General features: G+C 43.3%; 1 protein-coding gene across 1 annotated transcript in view; it reads right to left on the reverse strand.

Annotated features, from left to right (window-relative positions):
* Window positions 1-20,801, reverse strand: part of CAPN6 (calpain 6) — a 68,210-nt gene extending 47,409 nt beyond the window's left edge. The window contains exons 1-2 of the mRNA XM_065410907.1: window positions 20,775-20,801; window positions 20,230-20,409 (exon numbers count right to left, since the gene is read on the reverse strand). Coding sequence (XP_065266979.1) covers window positions 20,230-20,409; window positions 20,775-20,801 — 207 coding nt within the window. The remainder of the gene's footprint in view (window positions 1-20,229; window positions 20,410-20,774) is intronic.
* Between the last annotated feature and the right edge of the window lie 5,996 nt (window positions 20,802-26,797).

Here is a 26,797-nt window from a genome sequence, read left to right on the forward strand (position 1 = left end):
ATCCGGGAAGATGTAGGGGCCTTTTCACAGGTACAGAAATGGAAGCTGTGACAGTTCTCAGAGGATTGTGAGTCACCTCCTTACCCCCTGCCAGCAGCATCCCGGAATCTTGTCTGCGGTGACTGGGTGTTAGCTCCATAACACCACCAGCCTTTCAGCCACTCAAGCACTCTCCTCTGGGTTATGCCAGCCCTGCCTTTGCCTTGCAGGTTAACAAGAGCTGCACCCAAGTCCCAGAGTCCCTTTGAAGTGTTCCCCTGTGATATCCAGCCCCTGATACTGGCTACTCACAGATATCCCAGATCTTCTGCCCCCAAAGGAGCAGTGTGCCCCCACTTTACTAGTTTTACCTTACATCACCACTCTTGTGAGCACTTATAATAAAACAAAAGTAGGTTTATTTAAGTAACAGTGAAAAGTTAACGAGAAACAAGAGAGGTGGGAACAAATGGTTCCAATACAAAACAAAATGATAAAACATGAACCTGGGTCGACACTGAATAGTTCCCTTTCCTCTCTAATAAAGTAGCTTTTCCCCTGAACTTTCAGTTTGTTGCAGAGCTGGCTGCCTTCACAGGAACCAGGATCCAAACTTCCATGAATACACTCCCACAAGAGGTTTCCTCCTGTGAGTGGATCCAGAGTACCTCTCCCTCCTTGGTATTATACTGAAACAGTCTTTTGTTTCTAGTCATAGTCAAGGCGAACTCCTGTCTTGTTGTAATGTTCCTTTTTTACTTTCAGGTGGCTTCCTTGCTGTTATCTCTTATAGTTTTCCATTGATAGTCTTGGGTTTGAGCAAGGCTAAACAACTGAGCCTGGCATTACATCACTAACTAACCAGGAGAGGGTGACAACTCTCTCTTGCTTGAATGAGCTATCACTGAAACATTATCCCTTGGTGATGAACTTTTACTCCAAGTCCATCAAGCATACTTTCAATACAAATATATCATTCCTTAAATAATACCCATACATACATCTCACCATGATTATGAATCTTGACAAGTTACTAGCTTTTTATGGGTACCTTACATGTTGCTCTTTATAGATAAATATCCTGGAAGATATTTGTTTGGTGTAGTGAGTTTTCAGGTCTAAAGTGAGAGGTGTTTGCAAAGAATAGGGGACCCTTTCCCTGGGATCCTCTGTGTTGCAGAAGCCGGTGTTAAATATTACATGAGGTTTTCAGAGCTTCACTAACTCAGAGTTTGTGGCTGGACTCCAGAGAATTGTGCTCTTCAATATGCTTATCTTAGCAACAGTCTGCAGAAGGAATCCAAGCTCTAATTTGAAAAGCAGATTCCTGTCTAAAATTGGGAAGTGGGCAGGGTTTATACAGCTGAATGTAGCCCTCTGAGGCCTGAATCTTGGCTGCAGCCAGCATCAGCTGCTGGAATGGATTAACAGAATAAGGTAGTTCTCATTTGGCTGTCTGGGTGGGATTCTCTGTACAATGAGCATTGTTCTCTGCTCACAGTCTAACCAATCATCTAGGACAGTCCAACAGGGACAAAGGAACAGAACCCAGACAAAACAGAGAATGAGAATTCTTAAGAAGAAGAAGTCGTCTCTGGAAATAGACACAAGCCCTTTCAGAAGATGGCCTTTTTTGTTGCTGTATCTCCAGGAACTTCTCCATGATCCCTGGATTCCTTTCCCCATAGAACATTAATGCATTATCCATCTGAAATGGTTGTGTTTTCCCATCGCTCTGCTTATTAATCAGATTCAAAACTGGCGCTGATGGGGAGGAAAGTATAAATGTATTGTTTTCTTTATTTTTTCTAAAATAAAAAATAAAATGTAATTTAAAAAAAGGCTTCGTTCATTGTGGGTCACACTCTGCTTTCGAAATGCGATGGATTTCTCCTAGATTCACATTGACATAACTTGTGTGAACCCAAAACCCAATCTCTTTCTACATCCTGCACTGCTCCCCTAGCAGGGTCCCTGCCAATATTCTGTGTAGGATGGGGAGTCTGTGGGCGTATGGGGGGGGGGGGGAAGGAAGAAGAGTCCCTTTTGACTCCACAGCCGATGATTATGTTTGGAATCAGAATGGAGGATACTGGTAAGGATGTTATGGGAGGTGCACAGAGATTCAGGGGTGTGCCTCTGGGTTTATACTGGTCTACTCAAGAGCAGAATTTGACCTTCACTTTTAAATTTGTCTTTAATGCAGGGTTCAGTCAGATACAGAACGCGATCTGCACACAGTTCTCTGGTGGTTTAACATACATCAAGTGAGCCTGCAGCGAAAGGCCTGTCAATCAATTTGCTGCATTTCAGCGACTGAGGTTACTTAAAAAAAAAAAAAAAAAAAATCCAAGGCTGCAGAAGATGTCAACATAACTGTTCTCAAGCCCACACCCCGGCAGTAAATGCTCTAATTAAAGTGTCTGCCGGAATGTGAGGCGGGACAGGCAGCAGAGCGTCTGTCAGACTCAGACATGCTGGGAAGGGATCAGTGTCACTGCTCAGGATGATCTGTGTCTGAACACAAGGAGCAGACTCAGGGAACAGCAGCTCAGGCCCAGGTAGCGATTCTAGCCAGGATATTGTCCTTTTCACTGGGATCCCGTAATCAGAAGCCCTAAAACATCAGGGGAAGGGTAATAGCTTGCTACTGCTGTCTCTTCCACGCAGGCAACACAGGCCTTTTTTCTTCTCTTTGGAGAATATATTCCCTCAGAGATTAGCTGACAACAGGAGCAGACAAATCACAATGTTAATCTTAAACAAAGGGGGATTATATCAAATACTCTTTGCTGCCTCTGTGATTTCCCCAGACCACTATGATGATGCCAGTTGTCAGCAGCGATTTACGTGGCTAATGTGAGATGCTCTCTCCTAAATGTCAGTTTGATGAAGGAATTTAGTCAGCTGTGTTTGTAAGGGTCTCGTCTCAACTCCATGCATGAGGTTTTATACCCAGGTAATGCTGACACTTAACTCACAGAAATCTCTGCAGAATGAGATGAGGAAAGACTCAGGAGGGGACAGAATCTGTTTAGGTTGGCAGGAATCATTGGCATTTTTAACCAAAAAGTGAAACGTGGCTTATTCTGAGGGAGGCTAAGGAAATTCTCTGCAAGTTTCCAAACAGGTGTGAACATAAGCAGGCCTGATTCTCATTCGCACTAAGGCCACTTTACACTGTAGCTGAGGTGGGTGAGCAAAACCTTTCATGCATGCACACAAAATGGGTTGTATACCTGCCCATATGTAGGGGGAGGCCATAACTTGCCTGTCTGCAACCCCACCTCACATGTGCTCACCGTCTGCCTAAAATTTTGGTAGATAGCCTATGACTGCGGTGTCAAAGTGCCATCAAAGTTAAGGAGCACAACCGTGGTTCTCTCACACACTGTTCCTCTGGAGTGGGGATGATTTTGAATGTGAAGCATTTATTTTATTTTTAAATGGTCCCAAGGAAGAGCTTATTTTAACATCAGGAGTTTGTATGCCCGAGCTAGGTCCCAGGAGGTTGATAATATGGGCCTTTTCAATTTTCACATTACATTTGAGCACCTGTTATAACAAATGAAAACTTACAGGAGAAGATATCGACTTTGAAACTCAGGCTGTGTCCCTTCTTTTTCCATCCGTTGACCATATTGACACAGGTGTTGATCCCACATTATTTGGTGAGGGAATTCCTCCCATTAAGAGCCCCAAATCTAATGCTGCCTGATTCTAGTTTTCTTTGATGTTTCAAAGGTCATGACACTGGGTTATATAGCTCATTTTCCGCAGATGTTGCCAGTGTCACAACACCTACAGAAATCCACTCCTGGATGAAGAGCTGTTGGCTCAGATGCAATCTGGGAAAGACCAAAGTGATGCTGGTGAGAAGTGAGAGATTTGTTTTGAAGACCCAGCTGGGACACATTCTTGCCCTTCTACTGAGCACACCCAGCCCCGCTCAAAGCAGTGCAAAACATCAGGGTCCTGGTTGATTCATCACTGAGCCTGGACAATCAGGCAACATCAGTGACAAACAATGGCTTCTTTCACCTCCTTCTTTTGTCCCCCTTCCTCCCAAACAAGGACATGGCCACAGCAAATGATGCATTTGTCACCTCTAGACTGGATTACTGTGATTCAAGATCTGCAGCTGAATGTGGGAAACTTGTGAAAGCTCCATCTGGTGCAAAATGTCTCATTTAGAGTTCAGACTCCTATGAGCACATCATGCCTGTACTCTGGTCCCCATTCCCCCCCCCCCAGCTCCTGATCGGTTTCTGCAGCCAGTTCAAAGCTTTGATCCTGATTTTTGGAGCAATGATTTGATCAGGTCTCAGGAGCATTAGAGATCATCAATGCTAAGACAACTGTGCTTCTCTGGGACAATGCAAGTCACTAAAACCAGAATAAAGCATACGAGAACCAGAGACAAGACATTCTGGGTGGTTTTGGACAGTGAAGAGATCAGACTAATCCAGTATAATAAATCTTTTCCTCATAACCAGAATGAGGCTCATGACAATAACTTTATTCCCCTACTACCATCCAAACAACAAAAACATCCTTCCCCAAAAGCAGAAACCAAAAATAACCTCCAAGGCTTCCAATAACCAGAGAAGTTAGAAAAGCAAAAGACATGCTCTAGGACAGTGGTTCTCAACCAGGGTTACATGTACCCATGGGGGTACGCAGAGGTCTTCCACGGGGTAAATCAACTAATCTAGATATTTGCCTAGTTTTACAACATGCTACATAAAAAGCACTAGCAAAGTCAGTACAAACTGAAAATTCATACGGACAATAACTTGTTTATACTGCTCTATATACTAGACACTGAAATGTAAGTACAATATTTATATTCCAATCGATTTATTTTATAATTATATGGTAAAAATGAGAAAGTAGCAATTTGTCAGTGATGGTGTGGCTGTGACACTTTTGTATTTCAATATCTGATTTTGTAAGCAAGTAGTTTTTAAGTGAGGTGAAACTTGGGGTACACAGGACAAGTCAGACTCCTGAAAGGGGTACAGTAGTCTGGAAAGGTTGAAAGCCACTGCTCTAGAAATCTTACTATGAGAATTTACTTAACCTGGGAGGCACTCAAAATTGTGATGATAGGTGTCAATATAAAATCCTAAACCAGACAGGGGATTACCAAAGTTCGTGTTGGAAAATAATATTATGATCCAGACTGGAGAAGGTTCTGAGTAGAACCATCAGCTGAACTGTCAACAACAAAAGTATTGATGATTGACCTGGAAGAATTTCTGGGGATAATTGGAGTAAAGAAATCTTATAACAGTAGAAAGAAGAGAAAAAGAAAAAAAGAGAAAAACCATGAACCACAGAGCGGAAACACAGAGAGGGGAACAAAATTAAGGAGATGTTCATATGGATATTAAAATGTCACCTTCTATTCAGAACACGCCATTCAAAAGAAACGAAACCTTGTGGGGGAAATGATGGAAAACATTTGAGAACAAAGAATGTTTTAAAGCCTGGAACTATTGGGGTGGATGCCATCTGAATATCCTGTTCTTCCTGCAGACTTTCTAAGATACATGGCAGTCCTGTATGACGTTTCATGGGACACAGTCAACAATTTCTAATCACGCATGAGAAAAATTATGTGGGACTTGGTCAGGTTATCAATTAGAGTGGGTCAGAAAATGTTGTTCTCCCTTCCCTCTCCCAAGTGGAAAATTTTCAACAACCCTCCTTCCCCCTCCACACTCCCGCCCAATCAACATTTTCAGAAAGTTTCAACTTTTTAATCACAAAAACAATATTTTTTTTGTTTTCGACTGAATATTTTTGATTTTGGAATTTTCAAAGAAAAATTAAAGGTTTTCAAGCAGACCTTTTCCATGGAAGTGTTCATCTAGTTGAAAATGCAATTTTCTGTTGGAAAAAGTTTCAGACAGCCAATTTTTGACCAGTCCTTTGATTAACTAAAAAATAACCACAAGAACTTATTTGGTTAGGAGTAATAATCATGTTGCTCTTCTATTAGCACCATCTATGCTGAGCCATTACCTATTATGTCCTGGTCCCTGCATCAAAGCCCTTACGGATTCTAATTATTGCTGTATTTTGATTGGTGCATTATATATATGTTTAGGGTATTACCATAGTTAACATCAGTAATGAGAGGACAGAGATGTGAATTATAAATTATATACTTTTGTCTTCACCCGTCCCTGAAACACAGTTGGAATTATTCTATCCTAGTGCAAGCCTTAAAGTGTTTTGTTCTGATGGGTAAATATGGAGATATACCTATCTCATAGAACTAGAAGGGACCCTGAAAGATCATTGAGTCCAGCCCCCTGCCTTCACTAGGCAGGACCAAGTACTGATTTTGCCTGAGATCCCTATGTGGCCCTCTCAAGGATTGAATTTACAACCCTGGGTTTAACAGGCCAATGCTCAAACCACTGAGCTATCCCTCCCCCCCATTTGTAACTGTTAAGATAATTTTTAGGCATCTCCTGTTTTGCTTTTCCACCCTGTCACTGAGGCTGAGGCTAAAGTAATTTGCTCATCTGGAACTCTTTCTCTAAGACACTAATTTGTCAATTTTTCAGGGGCAAAAAGAGGACCTACAAGTAGAGAGACAGTGTACGCAGGGCCAGACATAAGTGCCATTAACACTCAGCATAATCCTTCATCAAGCCCATTTGAATTAGTGTACACATGGGCAAAACGTCAATATTTTAATATACAACTATCCATCTTCACATCTTTCACCTGAAGTTAGGTAAATGGAGATTATCTGTTTGAGGAACTACATACCCAGTTCTTTGTTTTTGTTTGAAAATGAACATGATTCCATTTCCAGTCTAAATCCTAGAGGTTGGTCCAAACTGGATTCTCAAACCTCACCTGCTGGAATTTCAGAAAAGGAAAGATTTGAATCCCCTAATAAAAAAATGCATCCTTAAGGTTCAGTATCTGTGCTTTTCTGAGGAGTGGTAAAGTGCTCTAGGAAAGCCTTCACTGACACTTAGATAGCACGCTTTATGTGCACGGTGCTGTACATAGTGCCCATCGTCTAGGCAGAGGACTTCATCACAGGTGTAGAGACAGCTTCTGAACACTAAATTATCATTAAGGTTATTTTTTTGGACTGCCACTAAAGTCAAGAACAGGACAAACACTTCATAACCAATAGTCAACAAAAATATACACATACATTCCAAAGGATAATTTTAAATGAGGAAAGAATGCTTGGTTAAGTGTTGCTGGCACCTTTCTGGGCTTTAAAGCATGGGAAAGACTAGTCCAAATATACAAGAGCAATACCAGGACACTGCTAAAATCATACACATTTAGTTTTAATTAGTTAAGCTTCCTCTCTCTCTCATGCACAAAGCTTTAGTCTATTTCTGTCACTCCAGGGTAAGATGCAAACGATAACTCCTTGTGGACCCCACCCTGGCATTATATATTTGCTGGTCCTGCTGAAAGTTAGCAAAATCAACCAATGTCATGAAACCAAATGCAAAGAGGCCAGGTTCTGATCCCAGTTACCCCAGATTCACAGCAGCCCAGCCAAGAGAAGAATCTGACCAGAGATCATTGTTTTAAACCGTTCCGCTGAGAATTTTAAAGACCGCTTTTTGGACACCAATTTCCCATTAAAAGGAATGGGTAGCAGGCATCCAAACCTTTCAGGTGTCTTTGAAGATCCCATTTTTAAAGTTTATGAATTCTGAGTAGCAAGGAGGCAAAAGTGGGATCTTGGACTTGTGCTAAGGCCAGCCACCTTCTTAAATCCTCAACTGAACCTCATTAAAGTCTCAAATACACTCCAAAGAACTCGATAGTCCGGATTCCAGTTTCTTCAGCAAGAAAGCAAGGCTCAGAAGGGAACGAACGTTAAAATGTAACTTGTCAAAGAAATACACATAATGAAGAAGTCCTGGTTACCCCAAGACCTTGGTTTGGTAGCAATTCATTGTGAATATCATTGAGGTTTTTTCTCCATCTGGCTGAAAATTACAACTAACAACCTGAAGACAATGTGACTTAATAATAACTGCAACGTCTGCAGAATGTCATTGCCATTCTCTGCCATTTGAATGTGCAGTTGCTAGGGTAACGCATGTGAAGAGCATGCTTTAGTATTGCCACATGCATCTTTGGGAGCTGTGCCAACATCTGAGATATGGCAGCTGGGATGGATTTAACATCTTCTTCCCCAGGAGCCACTTTTCCCTTTTACCACAGTGACTAAATCAGCCAGCTCTTGGAAAGCAGCTATTCACAGTTAGAAGAATGGCATTTGTATTAGAATGATGGATGGTTATAGCAGGGCTCAGAGTAATCAGGAGCCAAGGATGCTGTAACCCCTTATCAAATCAAGTGTTCCGTATTGGTAGACTTCATTTACAGGCGTCTATGGAATGCACAGCTCATTATGAGCACCCAGTGCCGGGGTACTGAATGCACAGGCTAACTAAAGAAGATAGATAATTTACTGTAATTTAAAAATCATTTTCTTTTGATGGTTCCCCCATCCCACCCCAACGTACCCATGATCACATCATATAGATGCCTACATCAGATATACTTGCCTACACAATTTCAACCTGCATGGCAGGACTGTAATATATTTCTGCCTAAACCTTCCAATCAGCCCTCTGATTGCCATACTTAAATCTGAAGAAGAGCTCTATATAAACTCATAAGTTTGTCTCTCTCACCAACAGAAGTTGGTTCAATAGAAGATATTACCTCATCCATCGTGTCTCTCTCCTAAAAATAAACATTAAATTTGGATCCCAAACTTTGCACAGTTCCTTAAAGAGATACTGTCAAAGTTTTAGGTCTTAAAGTTTGCTTACTTTAAAGTAAAGGCTGCTTTTGCATACAATTCTTTATACGTCTTTTTTAACAGATCCTGCAGGCTGAAGGGGAAACAAATTACACCAATCACACATCTTGGCTTATTTCCCGAGAAAGATGAAAATATGCCTGGTCTACTCTCTTAGCCTATGTGCACAGCTGTGCTTATGGTAGGACCTAGAATAAGTCACATGTTTGCACTGTCTCATGGTTGGAGCAAAAAGTCCCTTGGGAGAATCTGGAGGTCAAGTTCACCATTAAAATCTGCTTTTAACGGAAAGTAAAATTTTGGCCCTAAGGTATTAACCACCCTTTCAGTGCACTTATGGTTAATCGTGGATAATTACAGTGTATAACACTACATATTATAATATTAAGCTAATATTTTGAAGATTTAATAATCCACTAGGAGCCCCTTTGATTGCCGTACAGGGCAACTAATGTATCAATGTGCCTTTAAATGGCAATATATGGTCTGATAGTTGTTATACCATAAGTCTTCATGTTTCATATATCATTTGTACAGGACAACAATCATTGTGTGAAGCATTATGACCTCTGTGATGCAAAGAAAAGATAAAGAAAAGCAGCCACCTGAACTTTACATTAGATTAGTGCATGTTAAAGTCCTCTGATGTCCTTTCCTCCCTTTACTTCAATGCAGTCCACTTCCTCCTTATTCCAGTACCAGAGGACCCCAGTAAGAAGAAGAAGAAAAGAACCATAAACTGGTAGAGGTTGGGTTTCCTACAGCAATCTGCATTCCCAGGCCACATTTGATATTCTCTCCAATGCCTCCATGTGCTGAAAGAAAATAGCCTGTGATCCATATAAAAAGATTCCTGAACACTATGAAAGCTCAGCTGAGCTTACTTAGAAATACGCATCCACGATCCCAGAGTTGTCTATTCTGCATGAGCTTAAAAGATGCAAATGAGGCATCATATGGGGCTTAGCTGTTTGTATTAATTTGCACATTAGCTGACCACAACTTCCAAAGGAGAAATGTGGGTGCTTTGGGGGGATTGACACTAAAAACAATTAAAAGCGCTTCCGTTGCTTGAGGCCACAGTGATGTGTTTTTTGAACCTGTCTGGCATCCTTAGGTCAGTGCAGACATATAGCCTTGGGAAGCTTTGGGAGTCTGCCAGCTCTGAATCCAGCTTTCCGATCGGGGCCCTTTCCCACCTGCTCACATGGAACGGACAGGAAAATGAGGGAGGGCTAAAGTCCTTTCACCAACTTCAGACCTGACAAGGTGTTTTGTAAACAAAGGGCACATGAGGAAAAAATTGCTGTCAAAACACTAAGCCTTCTGTTTCCTCAAAGGGAGCTCTGTAATGTTCCTCTGAGACCGGTGTTGACTACAGGAGGGGCTTCAAATGCCCAAGTCTGCACTCACAACTGGTGAGAGGTTTTATTCACTGGCTGCTAGGATGACTGACAGCCCTTCCAAACAGTTACAAGGACCAGCATAATCCTGAGAAAATGAGCACTGGGACCGAGAGCCAGAACTCCCAAGTTCTAATGCCATCTGTGCTGTTTGCTTGCTGTGGAGCTTTAAGCAAGTCACTTCGCCTCTCTGCCTGAGTTTGCCAGTCTGTAAAATAGGGATAATACTTACCATACCTACCTGAGTAACTGGTGTCTGTACCGAACTTTGAACACACGGGGCCTGGCTTTCCCTTCCCTGACACCAGTAGTATGTGTAACCCCCCTGAAAGCACTGGAATTTCACCCAAGTAAAGTTGCAGTAGTAGAGTAGAGAACTGGGGCCATAAACAACACAGCAGCTTTTTAGAAACCCAGGAGATCCAAGTAGTGGACCATGTTTATGCAATCCCCAGCCTCGTAGCTAAATAGCTGACCCTTAACATGATGGAGTTAATGTGTATTTAATAAAAGAGAGGGGAAATGAATCCATTGTGTCATTTTGTCTCTGGGACTCACAGATTCTTGAGAGATGGCAAATAACATCACGGCAACATTCCAAGCAAGAGTCTTTCTGTGTTATCTTCCAGGAAAAGAACCCACACTGTCTTTATAGTGTGCTAGGGCACCGATTATATTCTATTCGTTGCTGTGCAGAGCACAGCAAAAACACTGTTTACAGCCACACAGTAACCTGGTAGGCCTGAGAAAAGACCAACTGGGGAAACCCAGAGAAGCGAGTTATAGTTTGACTATCACTTTCCCCCATAAATAATTCAGAAAGGAAACCCTATGTATAATCAAGGATGTCCTCCCTAAGCAGGGGAATCATCATTATTATCTGCTTACCACTGACAAAGATAGAATTGGGATTTAATATCCTTTGCCAGGAAAGCCTCTGATGATGATGCCTTAAACTTTCTCAACTTTAGTTTAAATAATTAAAAATCCTAAATCTCCCCCTCAAGCTAATTGCACCGTCCGTTGGTGTTGTCATTAGAGGTGAAGAGCCAAATGTTCATTAGAGATTGGTGCTGACCATAACCGCCACAAGGAGGCAGCATTTCCATCCAACAGCAATGGGTTAGCCTGGGTACACAGCTGAGGAGTACACAGCTGAGAACACACCTTATTACCAGCAGGAGGCTGGGAAGAGAATCCCTGTAATTCTCTGGGTTAGTCCAATGCTTCCCACAGAGGACACTCATGCTCCCCTCCAACTCTACTCTATGCTTCCAAAAGCTGGCAGGGAGAATAGAAATTCCAGGTAAGCTGAACAGGAGGGGTTGATTTGAATACAACTAGAAGGACATTTTTTTCTTGGATTTTTTTTTTTAAATGGAAACTAGATTTTTCCTACACAAATAAAATCAAAACTTTTCTCAGGAAGTTTGTTTCAGTCAGATTCCTCTCCCTCTATTTTCAGTAAAGAGGTTTGGTTTCAATTTTGTGAAAACAATCCCCACATTTGTAAGATATTTTGAAAAAAAAAAAAAAAAGTCAGAATTCCCTGTGAAAGACAACTGGCATTTTCCAACCAGCTCTCTGAGCACATAGACAGCCCCTTCCATCCCAGGATCTCAGCACACTTCTGTACATTCGGGCCGGTGCCTGCCTGGCCCTGATTCCACCTGGGAAGGGAGCAAGCAGCTTCCCCGGCCGTGCCTGGCCCACGCAAGAGGCAAGCCGAACTGCAGTGCCTACACTCTCATTGCACCCCGAAGGCAGCATGTGGGTCAATGGCCCTGCTCCCCCTCTACACTATCTCATGGAACAGCACCGGAGCAATGGCGGGGAGGGAGGGAGCAAGCTTCACGCCATCAAGAGGCATAATAGGAAGCGTGCTGGGGAACTCTGCAAGGCATTTAGAATGCCTCCCACAGATCCCCTGGTGGCACTGTGCCTCTGCTTTGCCCCCAATGCAGAGCTTACGCATCAGTTCCCCTGTGAAGTATTAATATCCCCATTTTACAGATGAGAAAACAAAGGCACAGGGAGGGTGGTCTAGCCTGATTTTCAAAAGCAGCAAGTGCCCAGAAATCCTGTTGATGTCAGTGGGAACTGGAGCTGTTGATTGGCCTGCTTTCTTCAAAGGCAAGGATATGCTCAGTCAGCAGACCATGCTGCACCCTTCCCAATGCACTGTAGAGAACAAGGAGCTAGATACTCCAAGTAGAGTTAGACATTTCTCGTGCAGTGGCTGCCCACTACCAACCACGTGCCGCATTACAGCATGAGCAATGGTTGGGACACTAGATGGGGAAGGCTCTGAGTTACTACAGAGAATTCTTTCCCAGGTATCTGCCTTAACATATGAACAGCCATACTGGGTCAGACCAAAGGTCCATGTAGCCCAGTATCCTGTCTTATGACAGTGGCCAATGCCAGGTGCCCCAGAGGGAATGAACAGAACTGGTAATCATCAAGTGATCCATCCCCTGTCGCCCATTCCCAGCTTCTGGCAAACAAAGGCTAGGGACACCATCCCTGCCCATCCTGACTAATAGCTATTGATGGACCTATCCTCCATGAATTTATCTAGTTCTTTTTTAAACCCTGGTATAGTCTTGGCCTTCATAACATCCTCTGGCAAGGAGTTCCACTGGTTGACTGTACATTCTTTTGTTTGTTTTAAACCTGCTGCCTATTAAGACACTTGCAGGTCTTGCCCACATGCTCAGGGTCTAACTGATTGCCATATGTGGGGTCGGGAAGGAATTTCCCCCCAGATCAGAGACCCTGGGGGGTTTCGCCTTCCTCTGCAACATGGGGCATGGGTCACTTGCAGGTTTAAACTAGTGTAAATGGTGACTTCTTTGTAACTTGAAGTCTTTAAACCATGATTTGAAGACTTCAGTAACTCAGCCAAAGGTTAGGGGTCTATTTCAGGAGTGGGAGAGGTTCAGTGGTCTGCAGTGTACAGGAGGTCCCTTCTGGCCTTAAAGCCTATGAGTCTGAACTCCTGTGTGCAGTTTGAACCCAGAACCTCTGGTTCATGCTGCCAATGGAGCTGCACTGACATAGTGCCACTTCTGCACGCAAGTAGTGCAAAAACCCAACGCACAGTGCATTGAAGAGACTTGCCCTTTTGGCCCTAGAAGGCTGATTGGCTGGGGAACCTTTGTATAGAAACCACAGCTTTCTCTCGCTCTCTTTGTGAATATGCCGCTGTGAATTCCAGCCATCACCAGAGGATTGCAGTGCGATACACGGTGCCTTCGTCTTATCAAATTCTTAATCCTCAGGTATAACACTTAACAAGACCATATTGACTTTCTTCTGCGTCCCAAGGGACGTTTTAAAAAACAGGCTATTAATGGCAATCAGGATAGCCTGGTACTGCTGCTAATCTGACAGGGTTTTACAAACAGCAAACACTAATCTTGCAGGTGCTGATGTAAGGAAGAAAGTGATGGGGAAAATGCCACAGTAGAAGCCCTATTTTTAGCAGATCAGAGCAAAACCTCTGCAGAGATATCTCCATAGACACGGTCTCCTTAGCATTAATTTTGCTTGGAAAATGCCAGTGTTTTAGGGATTAAGCAAGGGGTTAGCATTAATGCATGCTAAAAATAGAACACCAGGCTGGCAGTCATGTTTGCACCATTCCTCAGCAAAGGTCTAGAAAGAGACAGGACTTGAGAGTAAAACTATTAATACTTAGAACGTACATGGCTCTTTTCACAGCCAAAGCACTGTACAAATGTTGGCAAATTCAGCCTTACCACATCCCTGGGATGTAGGTGTTATTAGCCATGTTTTATGGCTGGGGAAACTGAAGCAGGGAGTTGAAGTGATTTGCCCAAGGCCATGGAGGAAGTCAGTGTCAAAGCCAGGTTCAGAAGTCAGGTGTTCCTAGCTCCCTGTCCTGTGCTCAGGCCGCAGGCCCATGTCTCTTGCTAAGGGTATATCTACGTTGCAATTAGGGCTGGCTCTGGCTTTTTTGCCACCTCAAGCAAAAACTAAAAAAAAACAAAGACAAAAATCGGGGTGGCCAGAACGGCAAAGCAAAAAAATAAATAAATAAATAAAAAACAACCTGCGGAGCGGCCGGAGCAGCGAAGCAGGAAAAAAAAAAAAAAACCTGCGGCGTGGCAGGAGGCAGGGTGCAGGGGGACTCCCTGCGCTGCAGACGTGCCCCGGCTAGCGGGGGGGGGAGGGGAGGGAGCGGGGGGAGAGAGAGAAGGGGGGCGGCCAGGGCTTCAGTGGGGCGCTCGCCACGCGGCCCCGACTGCCGTGCCACCTGCCGGGAGGGCTCCGTGCCGCTCTGGTCGGCAGGGAGGGAAGGACGCGGGCTGCCCTGCCGGGCTTGCTACAGACCTGGCACTGGCTGGGGCAGACGGAGCGCGCAGGGCACTCCCCTCCTCCGCGCCACCGCCCCCTACAGGGCGGCCGGATCAGCGAACAAAACAAAACAAAACAAAAAAGCGGCCGTGCTGCCCTAGGATTGGGCGCAATGCCGCCCCGTAGAATCTGCCGCCCCAAGCACGAGCTTGCTTGGCTGGTGCCTGGAGCCGGCCCTGGTTGCAATCAAGGCGTTTAACTGCACATGCAGACATACCTGAGCTAGCTTTAATCTAGCTGGTTCACGTACTGACAGCAGGGAAGCTGCAGCAGTACAGACTTCAGTGCGGGTTAGCCACCTGACTAATTACCCAGTGTGCCAGGCGGGCTCATACAGCCACGCTGAAGCCTATGCTGATGCAGTTTCACTGCTATTGTTACCCCTGCTAGCTAGTGGAAGGCAGATTCTGTCCTCTGCTGCAGTGGATAGAAACAGGCCCCTTGAGGAATTCCTCTAGTGCAGAGGCAGCATAGGAACAACACAAGCAGACCTACACTGCCCTCCTGTGCAGTCCCCCACACCCATCGTAAAGGCTGAAGAGGCACAACGTGTTTCCGCTAGTCTCTGCTCAGGAGCAGCTCATGGGCAGCCATGCAAGGCTGTAAACTGGTTTGGACCAGCCCCTTGGGGCTGCGCTAACTTTTGCCAAGCACCACAGTGGCCCATAGGCCAGCCCAAAAGGTGGCTTAAAGCACCTTTGTCTGGACTCCAACTCCCGTGCTGTGTCCCCTAGGAAGTTCAGCGCAAAGCCTTCCCCTGGCTTGTTATCAGATCTTTTGCTCACCTCAGGGGAAACAGAATGATTCAGTTCCCATCCCTCTCTATTCTGAAGCATTGTCCTCTTTGTGTTAATTTATTTCTTTGTGTTTCGGTCAGTGCTTTCATAGCATTTCCCTTCTTTCTTTTCAGAGAAGAGGGGAAACCCCCAATAAACACGAGAACACTGAATGAATCCTTGGATCCTCTGTATTTGTCTAAAACTCTGATTGCTATTTGCATAATAAAATTGCGTTTCACTTTTCCCTGTGCACAATCTAATCTTTTAATTGGAAAACATGCTCTGCTCACTAAACTCTTTTATGTTTCTATTTTTGTGCTTGTACGATTAACAGCACCATGGAAAAAATCTAAATCTATACAGACCAGAACAGTGCAAGCTAGAACTGGCCCCACCTGCCTTTCCTTTCCCTGTAGGATACCAAACCCCAGTCTTAAATATGAGGGAGAATAGGACACACACACTGTCTGGGTAGGAGGCAATTCAGGCGTTTACAGAAAGCCGCCTACATTTCTGCGGCATGCAGATTATCTGCTAGTCCAAAACCTGAGGCGGTGGATCATAGTGAGGCCACCAAACTCATTGCACTTAAGGATGAAAACACTTTATGGATCCAACTACAGAGTTTCCACACTCCGCTGCCCCGTATCTGTCCAAATATAACCCAATTACGTTTTCCATTGGAAAGCCACATGGTTCAACAGAGTTGAAAATTATTTTAAGTCCCTCTGAATTATTTGCTCATGCCAACTCTGAATAGTTTCAGGAATGCAAAATTAACAAACCATAACCCCCACTGCAAACTGACTAACAGACACCAATAAAATAATATCAGTAACTCAAACCACAGCATGTCAGCAGCAGCTAGAAGAGAACAATGTGACATTTGGTTCCTATTAAGGCAGATTATTATTATTATTATTAAGGCAGATACTAATAAAACTGCCCAGGAGCAATCATCAGTACAAATGTCTCTGTGTTAATTGGTTTCAGATGGTAGCCGTGTTAGTCTGTATCAGCAAAAGTAACGAGGAGTCCTTGTGGCACCTTAGAGACAAACAAATGTATTTGGGCATAAGCGTTTGTGGGTTAAAACCCACTTCATCGGATGCATGGAGTGAAAAATACAGTAATATAACATGCTATAATATATATTCTTCTGACTGTATTTTTCACTCCATGCATCCGATGAAGTGGGTTTTAGCCCACGAAAGCTTATGCCCAAATACATTTGTTAGTCTCTAAGGTGCCACAAGGACTCCTCGTTATTTTTTCTGTGTTAATTGCAACCCATCAGGCAACAGTCACCCTTTTAAAATATCTAAGTCTCAGGTGAAGTCCCATCCCTATGGAAATCCATGGTAAAGCTTCTATCAACCTCAGTGCAGCCAGGACGTTGTCCTGGTCTCCATAATCAGTAAAGAAAAAATCAAATCCCCCATTTGCTCAGGATAATATTTTTTCCAGGGGCCCTGATAGAGCTGAGCCTGAGACATGTATCAGCAGGAGGGATGAGAAAGCGGCCGGCTGACATTTTCACACCCAACTTCAGAGGGAAGACTCCACAAGCCCCTTTTGGAGATGGCGCCCTCTCTACCCCAGTACCGCAGCCCCCTTCCTTTCCATTTCATTTAACGTCAGACCCTTTCTACTCCATTACGGAGATGGATTCTCTGCGGTTTCTCAGGCACCTTTCTGTAGAGTAATATCCCTTTAAGTAGTGTGAGCCCTACAGTGAGCCTCCTATGTCCTATTGCAGAAGCCACCGGAACAGCGGCGTATGTCTGAAGCTAGGCTTTGGTTGCTTGTAGATAGTTAGGGAACACCATTCTTTGGAACCCAGCCATGTCTATGAGGTTTCCTCAGATTCTTAACGTTGTGCAGAGAGCCAGGATGTAGCTCTTTTAATTGAAGCACAGATCAGTTCTCTAGAAGAGGGTGGTACTTAGAAGCAAAGGGATTTGCTATGTACCAATGAGGGGAAGCTGCTGCAGCCTGCTGAGCACTCTCCACTTGTTCTGAAGTCAATGGCAGTTGAGGGGGCTCAGTAGCTTGCAGCATTGTTCTTATAGTGAGAGTATAGAATATGGTGATACCACTAGCTCCTGGCTACCTGCTGCCCAGATACCCCAGCTGATGAGATGATGTCTCTCCTCATTCCTATTCCTTTGTCCCCTGCCCCAGAGAAATAAGCTGTATAAACTATCATGCTTCAGTGTATAAATCAGCTCCCAGACTACTGCACTGGACAGCACAATTTGGGCAGGAGGTCACCAGCCCTCTGTGGAGAAGGAAGTGGTTCAGGACTATTTAGAAAAGCTGGACCAGCACAAGTCCATGGGGCTGGATGCACTGCATCCGAGGGTGCTAAAGGAGTTGGCGGATGTGATTGCAGAGCCATTGGCCATTATCTTCGAAAACTCATGGCGATTGGGGGAGGTCCCGCATGACTGGAAAAAGGCTAATGTAGTCCCCATCTTTAAAAAAGGGAAGGAGGAGGATCTGGGGAACTTCAGGCCAGTCAGCCTCACCTCAGTCCTTGGAAAAATCATGGAGCAGGTCCTCAAGGAATCAATTCTGAAGCACTTAGAGGAGAGAAAAGTGATCAGGAAAAGTCAGCATGGATTCACCAAGGGCAAGTCATGCCTGGCTAACCTAAATGCCTTCTATGATGAGATAACTGGCTCTGTGGATGAGGGGAAAGCAGTGGACATGTTATTCTTTGACTTTAGCAAAGCTTTTGATACAGTCTCTCACAGTATCCTTGCCAGCAAGTTAAAGAAGTATGGGCTGGATGAATGGACTATAAGGTGGATAGAAATCTGGTTAGATCGTCAGGCTCAGCAGTTAGTGATCAATGGCTCCATGTCTAGTTGGCAGCCGGTATCAAGCGGAGTGCTCCAAGGGTCGGTCCTGGGGCCGAGGTTTTGTTCAATATCTTCATTAATGATATGGAGGATGGCGTGGACTGCACCCTCAGCAGATGACACTAAACTGGGAGGAGTGGTAGATACGCTGGAAGATAGGGATAGGATATAGAGGACCTAGACAAATTAGAGGATTGGGCCAAAAGAAACGTGATGAGGTTCAACAAGGACAAGTGCAGAGTCCTGCACTTCGGACAGGAGAATCCCATGCACTGCTACAGACTAGGGACCGAGTGGCTAGGCAGCAGTTCTGCAGAAAAGGACCTAGGGGTTACAGTGGACGAGAAACTGGATATGAGTCAACAGTGTGCCCTTGTTGCCAAGAAGGCTAACGGCATTTTGGGCTGTATAAGTAGGAGCATTGCTAGCAGATCGAGGGACGTGATCATTCCCCTCTATTCGGCATTGGTGAGGCCTCATCTGGAGTACTGTGTCCAGTTTTGGGCCCCACACTACAAGAAGGATGTGAAAAAATTGGAAAGAGTCCAGTGGAGGGCAACAAAAATGATTAGGGGGCTGGAGCATATGACTTATGAGGAGAGGCTGAGGGAACTGGGATTATTTAGTCTGCAGAAGAGAAGAATGAGGGGGGATTTGATAGCTGCTTTCAACTACCTGAAAGGGGGTTCCAAAGAGGATGGATCTAGACTGATCTCAGTGGTATCAGGTGACAGAACAAGGAGTAATGGTCTCAAATTGCAGTGGGGGAGGTTTAGGTTGGATATTAGGAAAAACTTTTTCACTAGGAGGGTGGTGAAGCACTGGAATCGATTATCTAGGGAGGTGGTGGAATCTCCTTCCTTAGAAGTTTTTAAGGTCAGGCTTGACAAAGCTCTGGCTGGGATGATTTAGTTGGTGATTGGTCCTGCTTTGAGCAGGGGGTTGGACTAGATGACCTCCTGAGGTCCCTTCCAACCCTGATATTCTACGATTCTGTGATTCTAATGCACTACTGGAAGACACTCCGCTACTATGGTGATGAGTGTGGTATAAAAACAGATATAGAATTGAATGCTGTATGGCAATTCCTATTTTCCTATATAGGGATTCCCGAAGTGACAGATAAGGAAGTGTGTTATGTTCGTGGCACACAAACAGAGATGTTCTATAAAATACTCTTGCTGGAAAGTTGCAACATAACACTACTTTCTTTTTAAAATCCAGAACCTTACACACAAGAATCAAAAACAGAGAGACACAAAGCAGGCTGTTCCCTAAGGCAGAGAGGCACAATCGTGCCACCTCCCTGTAGGCTGGGTCTTTCCAGACTGAATTCTCAAAACTCAGATTGCACATTTCCCTACAGAGCCCTCTAGCCTGAAAGGAGGACCAGAAAACCCCTTATTAACTTAAAGTGATTGCTTGTAATTTTGATAAAGTTTTCAATACATCACAAATTGAAACCATGATTAACCAAGTCTGCACATTATTGTACTACTTCTGTCAGCACAGTAGGCCAAAAAGGCACTTCTCTGCAGACTGACCCAGGTAATTAATATTTTACTCCAAGAACATATTCCTGTATTGAGTGAGCTGTTACAGATAGAGTTTTTTCAGTGAATTCAGAGAATGTTGATTTAAATGGAACTAAGATTATAGTCACCTCATATTTCTGGTTTTATATTAGAGAGTTAGCAATAGTCAAAAACATAATTAGTCATGCACAGCATTTAATTCACATTGTGTCTTTCTATATTAAGGCATTATTGTAGTCTGGACAGCAATTTGACACAGCAAGTCTGTTGTCTCTACCTTACAAATGTATGAAATAAATGGGGGGGGGGTTTGCGGGACAGGGAGGAGAAGAATTGTTTTGTAAATTATATTTTACCCCTGAAGGATGAATAGGAATTAAAAGGATTCTGTTAACCTTGCAGATAAGCAGCACAAACTGGGATCCATTCATCACGAATGGTGTAAATTACCTTTGGCCGCTTCCATTCCACTCTTCCAGGGGGGCACCTGTTGTAGAAAAGGGATTCGTCCGATGCTGGAAACTCAGGATCTTCAAAGAGTCGTCCTTGTTTGATGCACTGCTGCTTGAGTTCATGATACTTCTGATCTTTGAACGATTTCACTGATGAAAACATAGTCCTCTGTCCAGCCTAGATTAAGATTAATAATTTGTGTAAATTTGGATTCCCCCCTCATCATGCTCTTAAAACAAACAGATTGCACAACCAGTAGTTCTAGGCAAAATGATAGACTAATGTCAGATAAAAGGTGGATTACAAATTAGATTAGGCTGGGGTTAGATCATGAAGTCTTAAAAGGATTTATCTTTTCGGATATTACACAGGCCCTAATTTTTGAGTCGGAGAGAACTCTGAGGATGCATCTCATCAGGAAGAATAATAAAGAAGATTCTGGACAGAGCAGGTGCATGGCACTTCCTTCTTTGCTCATGGTTCTAGGGTTCTTGGAAGGTAAACTCTGAACAGAGTGGGTGTGTGCTCCCAAGCTCGAGTACCTGGGAAGGTTTTGGTCTCCTTTCCATCTGGTGGGATTCAGAGTCAGAGGGTTTAAGGCCAGAAGGGGCCACCAGATCATCTATTCTGAACTTCTGTATATCACAGGTCACTAAACACCACCCAGCACCCGCACCTTAACCCCAGCAACTGAAATGAAACCAAAATATTACAGCATACAGGAGACTAGATTATGATATGCTACAGGGAGGGACTAGGAGGGACCAAGGTGCCCCAAGCCACCACAGTGGCAGGGAGATGATTAAATAAAAGATACCCAGATAATCCTGGAAAGTGACCATACAAGACCATTCCAAGCAGACTGTGTTCCTAATCACCCCCTCCTCTCTCCAACAGCCAAGTAGAAAATGGGGCCCGCTAATTGTCTCCACTTCTATGCATGAATGGTGAAGATTAGAGGTGGGTGAAGACTGCAACACAATTTCCACAAGAAGCTATTTGAATTTTTAAAGGAATATGCTTTGGCTGGTTTTGCTTTTTCCAGATATTGTAGTGAATTGATTTTCCTGACAGCAATGTTCACAGAAGCAGCAGGTATTTGAGAATCCTGGTGGAAAGTGAATAGGAAACTTGCTTTCTGTGTTTGCATTGATTCTAAGAGTTATGACTATGCAATCAGGTAATACAAACATGCCATGTGATTTAGGCGACCAATCACACCGCTCAAGTATTATACTTGCAGTAAACATGAATTATTAGCAGAAATTATTCAGGATTGTCTATGGCTTTTATAACATTTTGCACAGCCCCATTTTCTACATGGCCAGGCTGTTAGAAAGAGGATGGGGGGATTACGAACACATTCTGCTTGGAATGTCTTGTATGGCGAATCCTTGCCTCTTCTTTCCCTCATATTTTCAGGGCCACATCCTCCTCTTTCCCTGAAATGATCTGCAATAATAAAAATACTGTCACTGAAGTAGAGGACAGTGTGTGTGTAAAACATCCTTGTAGAGTATAGGAAGCAATAACATGCAACAGGGCATGCAATTACAGTTAGAGCTGTGCAAATAACTGATTGGTTGGTTATGGGGCAAAAACGCAAAAGCCAAAAAAGTTTCATTTCAGGTTGAACAAGATGTTCTGCTTAACCTGAAACATTTCGTTTCATTTAAGGTTTTCTTACCATTTTATGATTTTTAAAAATAAAATTGAAGCAAAAATTTTACATGAATAAACATTTGAATAAAAAAAAAAAGCAAAAAACATTTTGACTTTTGGAATTTTTCTTTATTCCCCCCAGCTGAAACCATTCCATGAATTTGATACGAGTTTGCAAGATGTGTTGATTGTCTCAAATATGCATTTTTCAGTGAACAAAAGTTTCATCTGAAAAAGTTCACCCAGGTCTATTCAAAGTATCAGAATGATCTTCTTTAGGTGTTAGCACCATCACCCACTGGAGTGAAAGGAGCAATCTGATATCAGATGTGCATCCTCCATTGCTGCATTTATTTGCACACGGACTGAAGCCAGAATTTGGCCCAAAGGTGTAACTAAGCATGGCAGATTTTCCTTTAGAGCCAAAATCTCTGATCTGTATTGATGTTAGTTAGTGTATGCGGAAAGGCGCAGCAGAGACTGGGTGACTACCCTGCACTAGAAAAGTGATAGTCCATGATCCTGTATTTCTTTTCCATTTCTAGTTCTCTTGGGCTAAATCCTGAAGTGCCTGCTTAATAAGTTCTCTGTCTTTACTCAGGCAAAACACCCATTGACAACAAATGGGAGTTTTGCCCAAATATAAAGACTTTGGGGAAAATCCTGGCCCCACTGAAGTCAATGGGCATATTTCAAATCCCTCCAGGATTAGACCTTTTACCACCTATGTGATTCAAAGAGGAAGATATTTCCTTATGTCAATACAAACAGCCTTTGCGCTCAACAGTATGTATACTGGCTGTTCAGGGGCGAAACAGCTCAGTGCTACTGTATCATTCTAAACAGTTTCCCGTTTCTTAAAGGCAAGTCTTTTCTCATTAATGATCCTGAAAGACGATATCCTGCTTGGCAGTTGGTCTCCAAAGACAAGGAATATTAAGTAGATTTGCTTCTTCCCCCCAACCCCCGCCTGCTTCAAAGTCAAGTGCGGAATACTTCACCAATTAAAAAAAAAAAGAGAAAGAGAGCTGAGAAAAATTAATTACTCTAATTTGAATGGAATACAGATTATTACCTCATGATAACACTCATTGACGTTCTCTCATTAAAAAGTCTCCACTGGCTGGCGAAGATCCCAAACTATGAGTCTATTTGCAAGATATGCTTGTTTTTAAAATTGTTCCAGGGGGTTAAGGTTTTCAACTTGTCATTGCATAATTCACAGAGCTAGGTTTTTAATGACTTTACCCATCCGTTCTCTTGGTGTGCTGTACTGGATGGGAATTCCAATCCTTTCAGGATTAAAATCCCCCCCAGCTACAACAAAACAGCTTATATTGCAGCAATGTGTAAAGGCGGTCATACAATAAAGAACATAATCTAACCAATATCTGCCTAGCCAGATGGGTCTCCAGGGCAGCTGTGTTGGAAGGAGTCAGTTTTGCTAGTTATTAGGCATATTAGTGAGGAAGAATAGCCCAGGAGTTAGGCTGCAAGCCTGAGATTTGTGAGTCACTCGTTCAATTCTCTGCTCTGCTACAGATGTCCTGTGTGGCCCGGGGCAAGTCATTTAGACCCAGATCCTAAAGGCATTTAGAAGCCTGGCTCCAACTGATTTCTGCTACTTCAGTGAGGGTAAAACATCCACCTTTGAGAGTATGTTCCCTAGCTGTACTTCCCTACCTTGCAGGGGCATTGTGTTGTGAGGATAACTATATTAAAGATAGTGAGGTGCTCAGATACTACAGTGACCGGGGGGAGGAAGGGAGGAAATAGATGATATTTTCATGGGTTGGAGGATGTTGTTTCAACAGCGTACCCCCTAGTCCCTTGGTTAGCTACTATAAAATATTTACATCTTACACTGCTGGCACTTACTGGACTTGCAAGCAAATACAGCAAGGCTAGGCAACCTCTCCTGAGTGCCTTGGACTAGGGCTCAGTACGCTGCCATGTGATGAGAAACATCACCTGTAGTAATGCTTGCTAATGAGTGGTCCTAAAAATATGTTACAACAATTTGAGAACCAAATCCTGCAGGTCAATAGACTCTAGTAAAACTATCCCCCCTTTGACTTTATCAAGTTACAGAGGCACTCTTTACTTTTACATTCTTTAGACTCTCCAGCTAAGCTTCCAGACACTGGAATGTAAAGCCTCATTCACTCCCCTGCCCAGTACAACACAATCAAACGGCAGACCTGAAAGCTTATTCGGGGAGGTGCTGGGCACCCACAACTCCTGTTGAAACCAACTTGAATGGAGGATGTTCAGGACTTCTCAGGAACTAACATCAGAGTTGGAAGACTTTTTCTAAACTGTTCCTTTCCAGGAGATTTTGACTGGAATAAATTTATCAGCACAGACAGTGAAGGTAATCCAGGCAGTTCTCCTTTCTGATAAGCTCCTGCTCACATGGCCCATTCCTTATTTTAACTGCAAGAGAACAGTATTATTTGATCTTTACTTACAATGACTATCTAGCCACACTTCCCCAGCTGGAGCGAGCACAGAGCTAAATCACATTCAGCATAGCTGCAAATAGAATCCTGGCACTATCAGTAGTTCTAAAATTAAAGGGCCATCAACCTGAAATCCAATCTGTGTGAGGAGACTTAAGAACAGTTTCAGGCACTATCCCTCTGAGTGCCCCTGCTGAGTTTTAAGGTTTTACAATAACTTTTTTTTTTTTTAAGTTTCTGTGCCCCAGTGCTGCGTGGAAGACTCACAAAAGCAAAAACAGAAAGCTCACTAACTGGTCATGCAGGGAAAGCAGTCAGAATTATTATACACAAAGCGTTGTCAAATGCACACAGGAAACATGCTGAAAATAATGGAGAAAGATATTTCTTTGCTAATCTGCCAGTTTGGTGTTTCCGAAACATTCTAACCTACATGGGACTACTCAGTAAGAAGTGTGATTTTTAAATGATGTCCTTTAAGCACAGCTATCCACAACTAGTGTGTTTTGCTGTCTACAAGCATATCTTTTTTTTATAGCAGTGAGGTTACAGTGAAGTCACAAAGGCTGTTTTCACCTTCATAAAAACAAGCACAAAGTTGCTTTTCAATTCTGCAGGCCGACATATCTCCGAGACGCTGCAGGAAGCGCTGCCTTCTAATCTGGATCTATCTTCAAAGAGAGGGGCCTGATTTCGTGGAAGTGCATTTATTTCATTATACATCCAGTCAGACAGTTCTGTACACAGAATTCACAAACACAGGCTTTCACACAAAAGCCAACACAAAAAGGGAGAATTTTTAGCCACATATATATTGTATTTGTTCTGCAATTGTGCATGGATTTGGATAAGAGCTCTCTCTCCTTCCAACTGAATCCTGTAGTGAAGCCCACAGAAGACAGACTTAGGACAACATCCCTGTCTCAAAAATCTCTATTCCATGCTCCATTAAAGCTTTTTGAGATGACCTCCATGTACTTCCCTCATCTGGCTGGTGGAGGGGGCTTAGTTGGTAGGGATAAATATCTGAACAGCTTCTGTGCAGGGCTGCAGAACTTTTAAGGAGTTGGGCTAATGTAACTAGACCGCCAGTGCACCCAGATTTTAAATGAGTTCAATCATTTTTCACAGCCCAAGTCAAGATTTTCAGTTTGTTTCATCCACTCCCCACCCCCTTTTTAGCTATGTTGTGTAGCCTGCTAGATATTTTGTGCCAAAAAAACTTTCTTTGTTCCTTTGACTACTCCTGTTTAAAAAACAAAGAATCTCGCAAGCAAAGTAAAAAGCCAGCTATTCGATTGAGATCAAACATACCCTTTTGGTATTTTAGTCAACATGCCTCTCTACCTGGTAGCATGCACTCCAAGAACTCACTTCACAGGGACTAGACCAGCAAACTCGTTTTACAGCCAGAAGCTTTAAATTACTGCAAGCTCTGAACTATTTCCCTGAAAGATTCCTAATGTAAAGAGGTTCCAGGAAACTAGGAGAAGAATTTTATAGTGCTTTGTTTCTATTTGCTCAGATTTAAGGGCTTTATAAAGTGATGGTTTTTCAAGTCTGTGCTAACAGCCTGGCTAAATTCAAAGCAGTTGTGAAATCTGTACTTCGCTCAGAACCATTTTGGAGAGAAACATTTTCATATGTTTGCTGACTTGCCAAGTTATATTACATGATCTGAGTTCTGCTGGTAGCTGAATTGACCTGAAGCATTAGCCCTTCTCTTGTCCAGCAGTAAGTCACTCTGTTAGAAAGGAAAATTGAAAAGAAAATATGTGCTTAACTATTAGATAGCTTGGTATTTTATTAAGCATGTGAAGGTTTCTCTATCCAAAAACTAGCTTTTAGTTCAGTTGAAGCTAGGGAAAGACACACGTGTGTGTAAGACTGTGTAACCAAATAAACCGAGAGGTGCCAAGCATTTTTAGTTGTACAGTTATGGCAGTCCTCTTGCTGTATGTCTACAAAGGGGAAAACTACCTACAGTATCTTGCCTTAAACTTTCTAGTGAGAATATTTGTCCTTTATCTGTATATTCAGACCAACTCGGGAAATACAGGAGAGGGATGGTACTGAGCAGACAAGAGTACCAGGCCAGAGGTAATCAGATGGGACTGGCCATTACCCAGGGAAACAGCAACAACTGCTATTAGTAGACGGTGTCAGGGACTCTAGTGAAGTTTCCATTTGCAGCCAGATTTAATTCTTACGGTGAAGAAGGACATGAGCACATGCATTTTCTGGCCCTGGGAGGTACCAAAGCTAGCAACCGCTCTGCCACAGCTACATTATGATGTTCTAATGAAGCTTTTCTTTTTGATCACACTATGACAATGTATGATTTCAAAAGGAATTATTTGGGGAAAGGTCTGTGGACTGTCTTATACAGGTGGTCAGACTAGGTGATCACAATGGTCCTTCCTGGTCCTATTAATTTGCCC

Source organism: Emys orbicularis, chromosome 9, assembly GCF_028017835.1.
Source record: "Emys orbicularis isolate rEmyOrb1 chromosome 9, rEmyOrb1.hap1, whole genome shotgun sequence".
Lineage (NCBI taxonomy): Eukaryota > Metazoa > Chordata > Testudines > Emydidae > Emys > Emys orbicularis.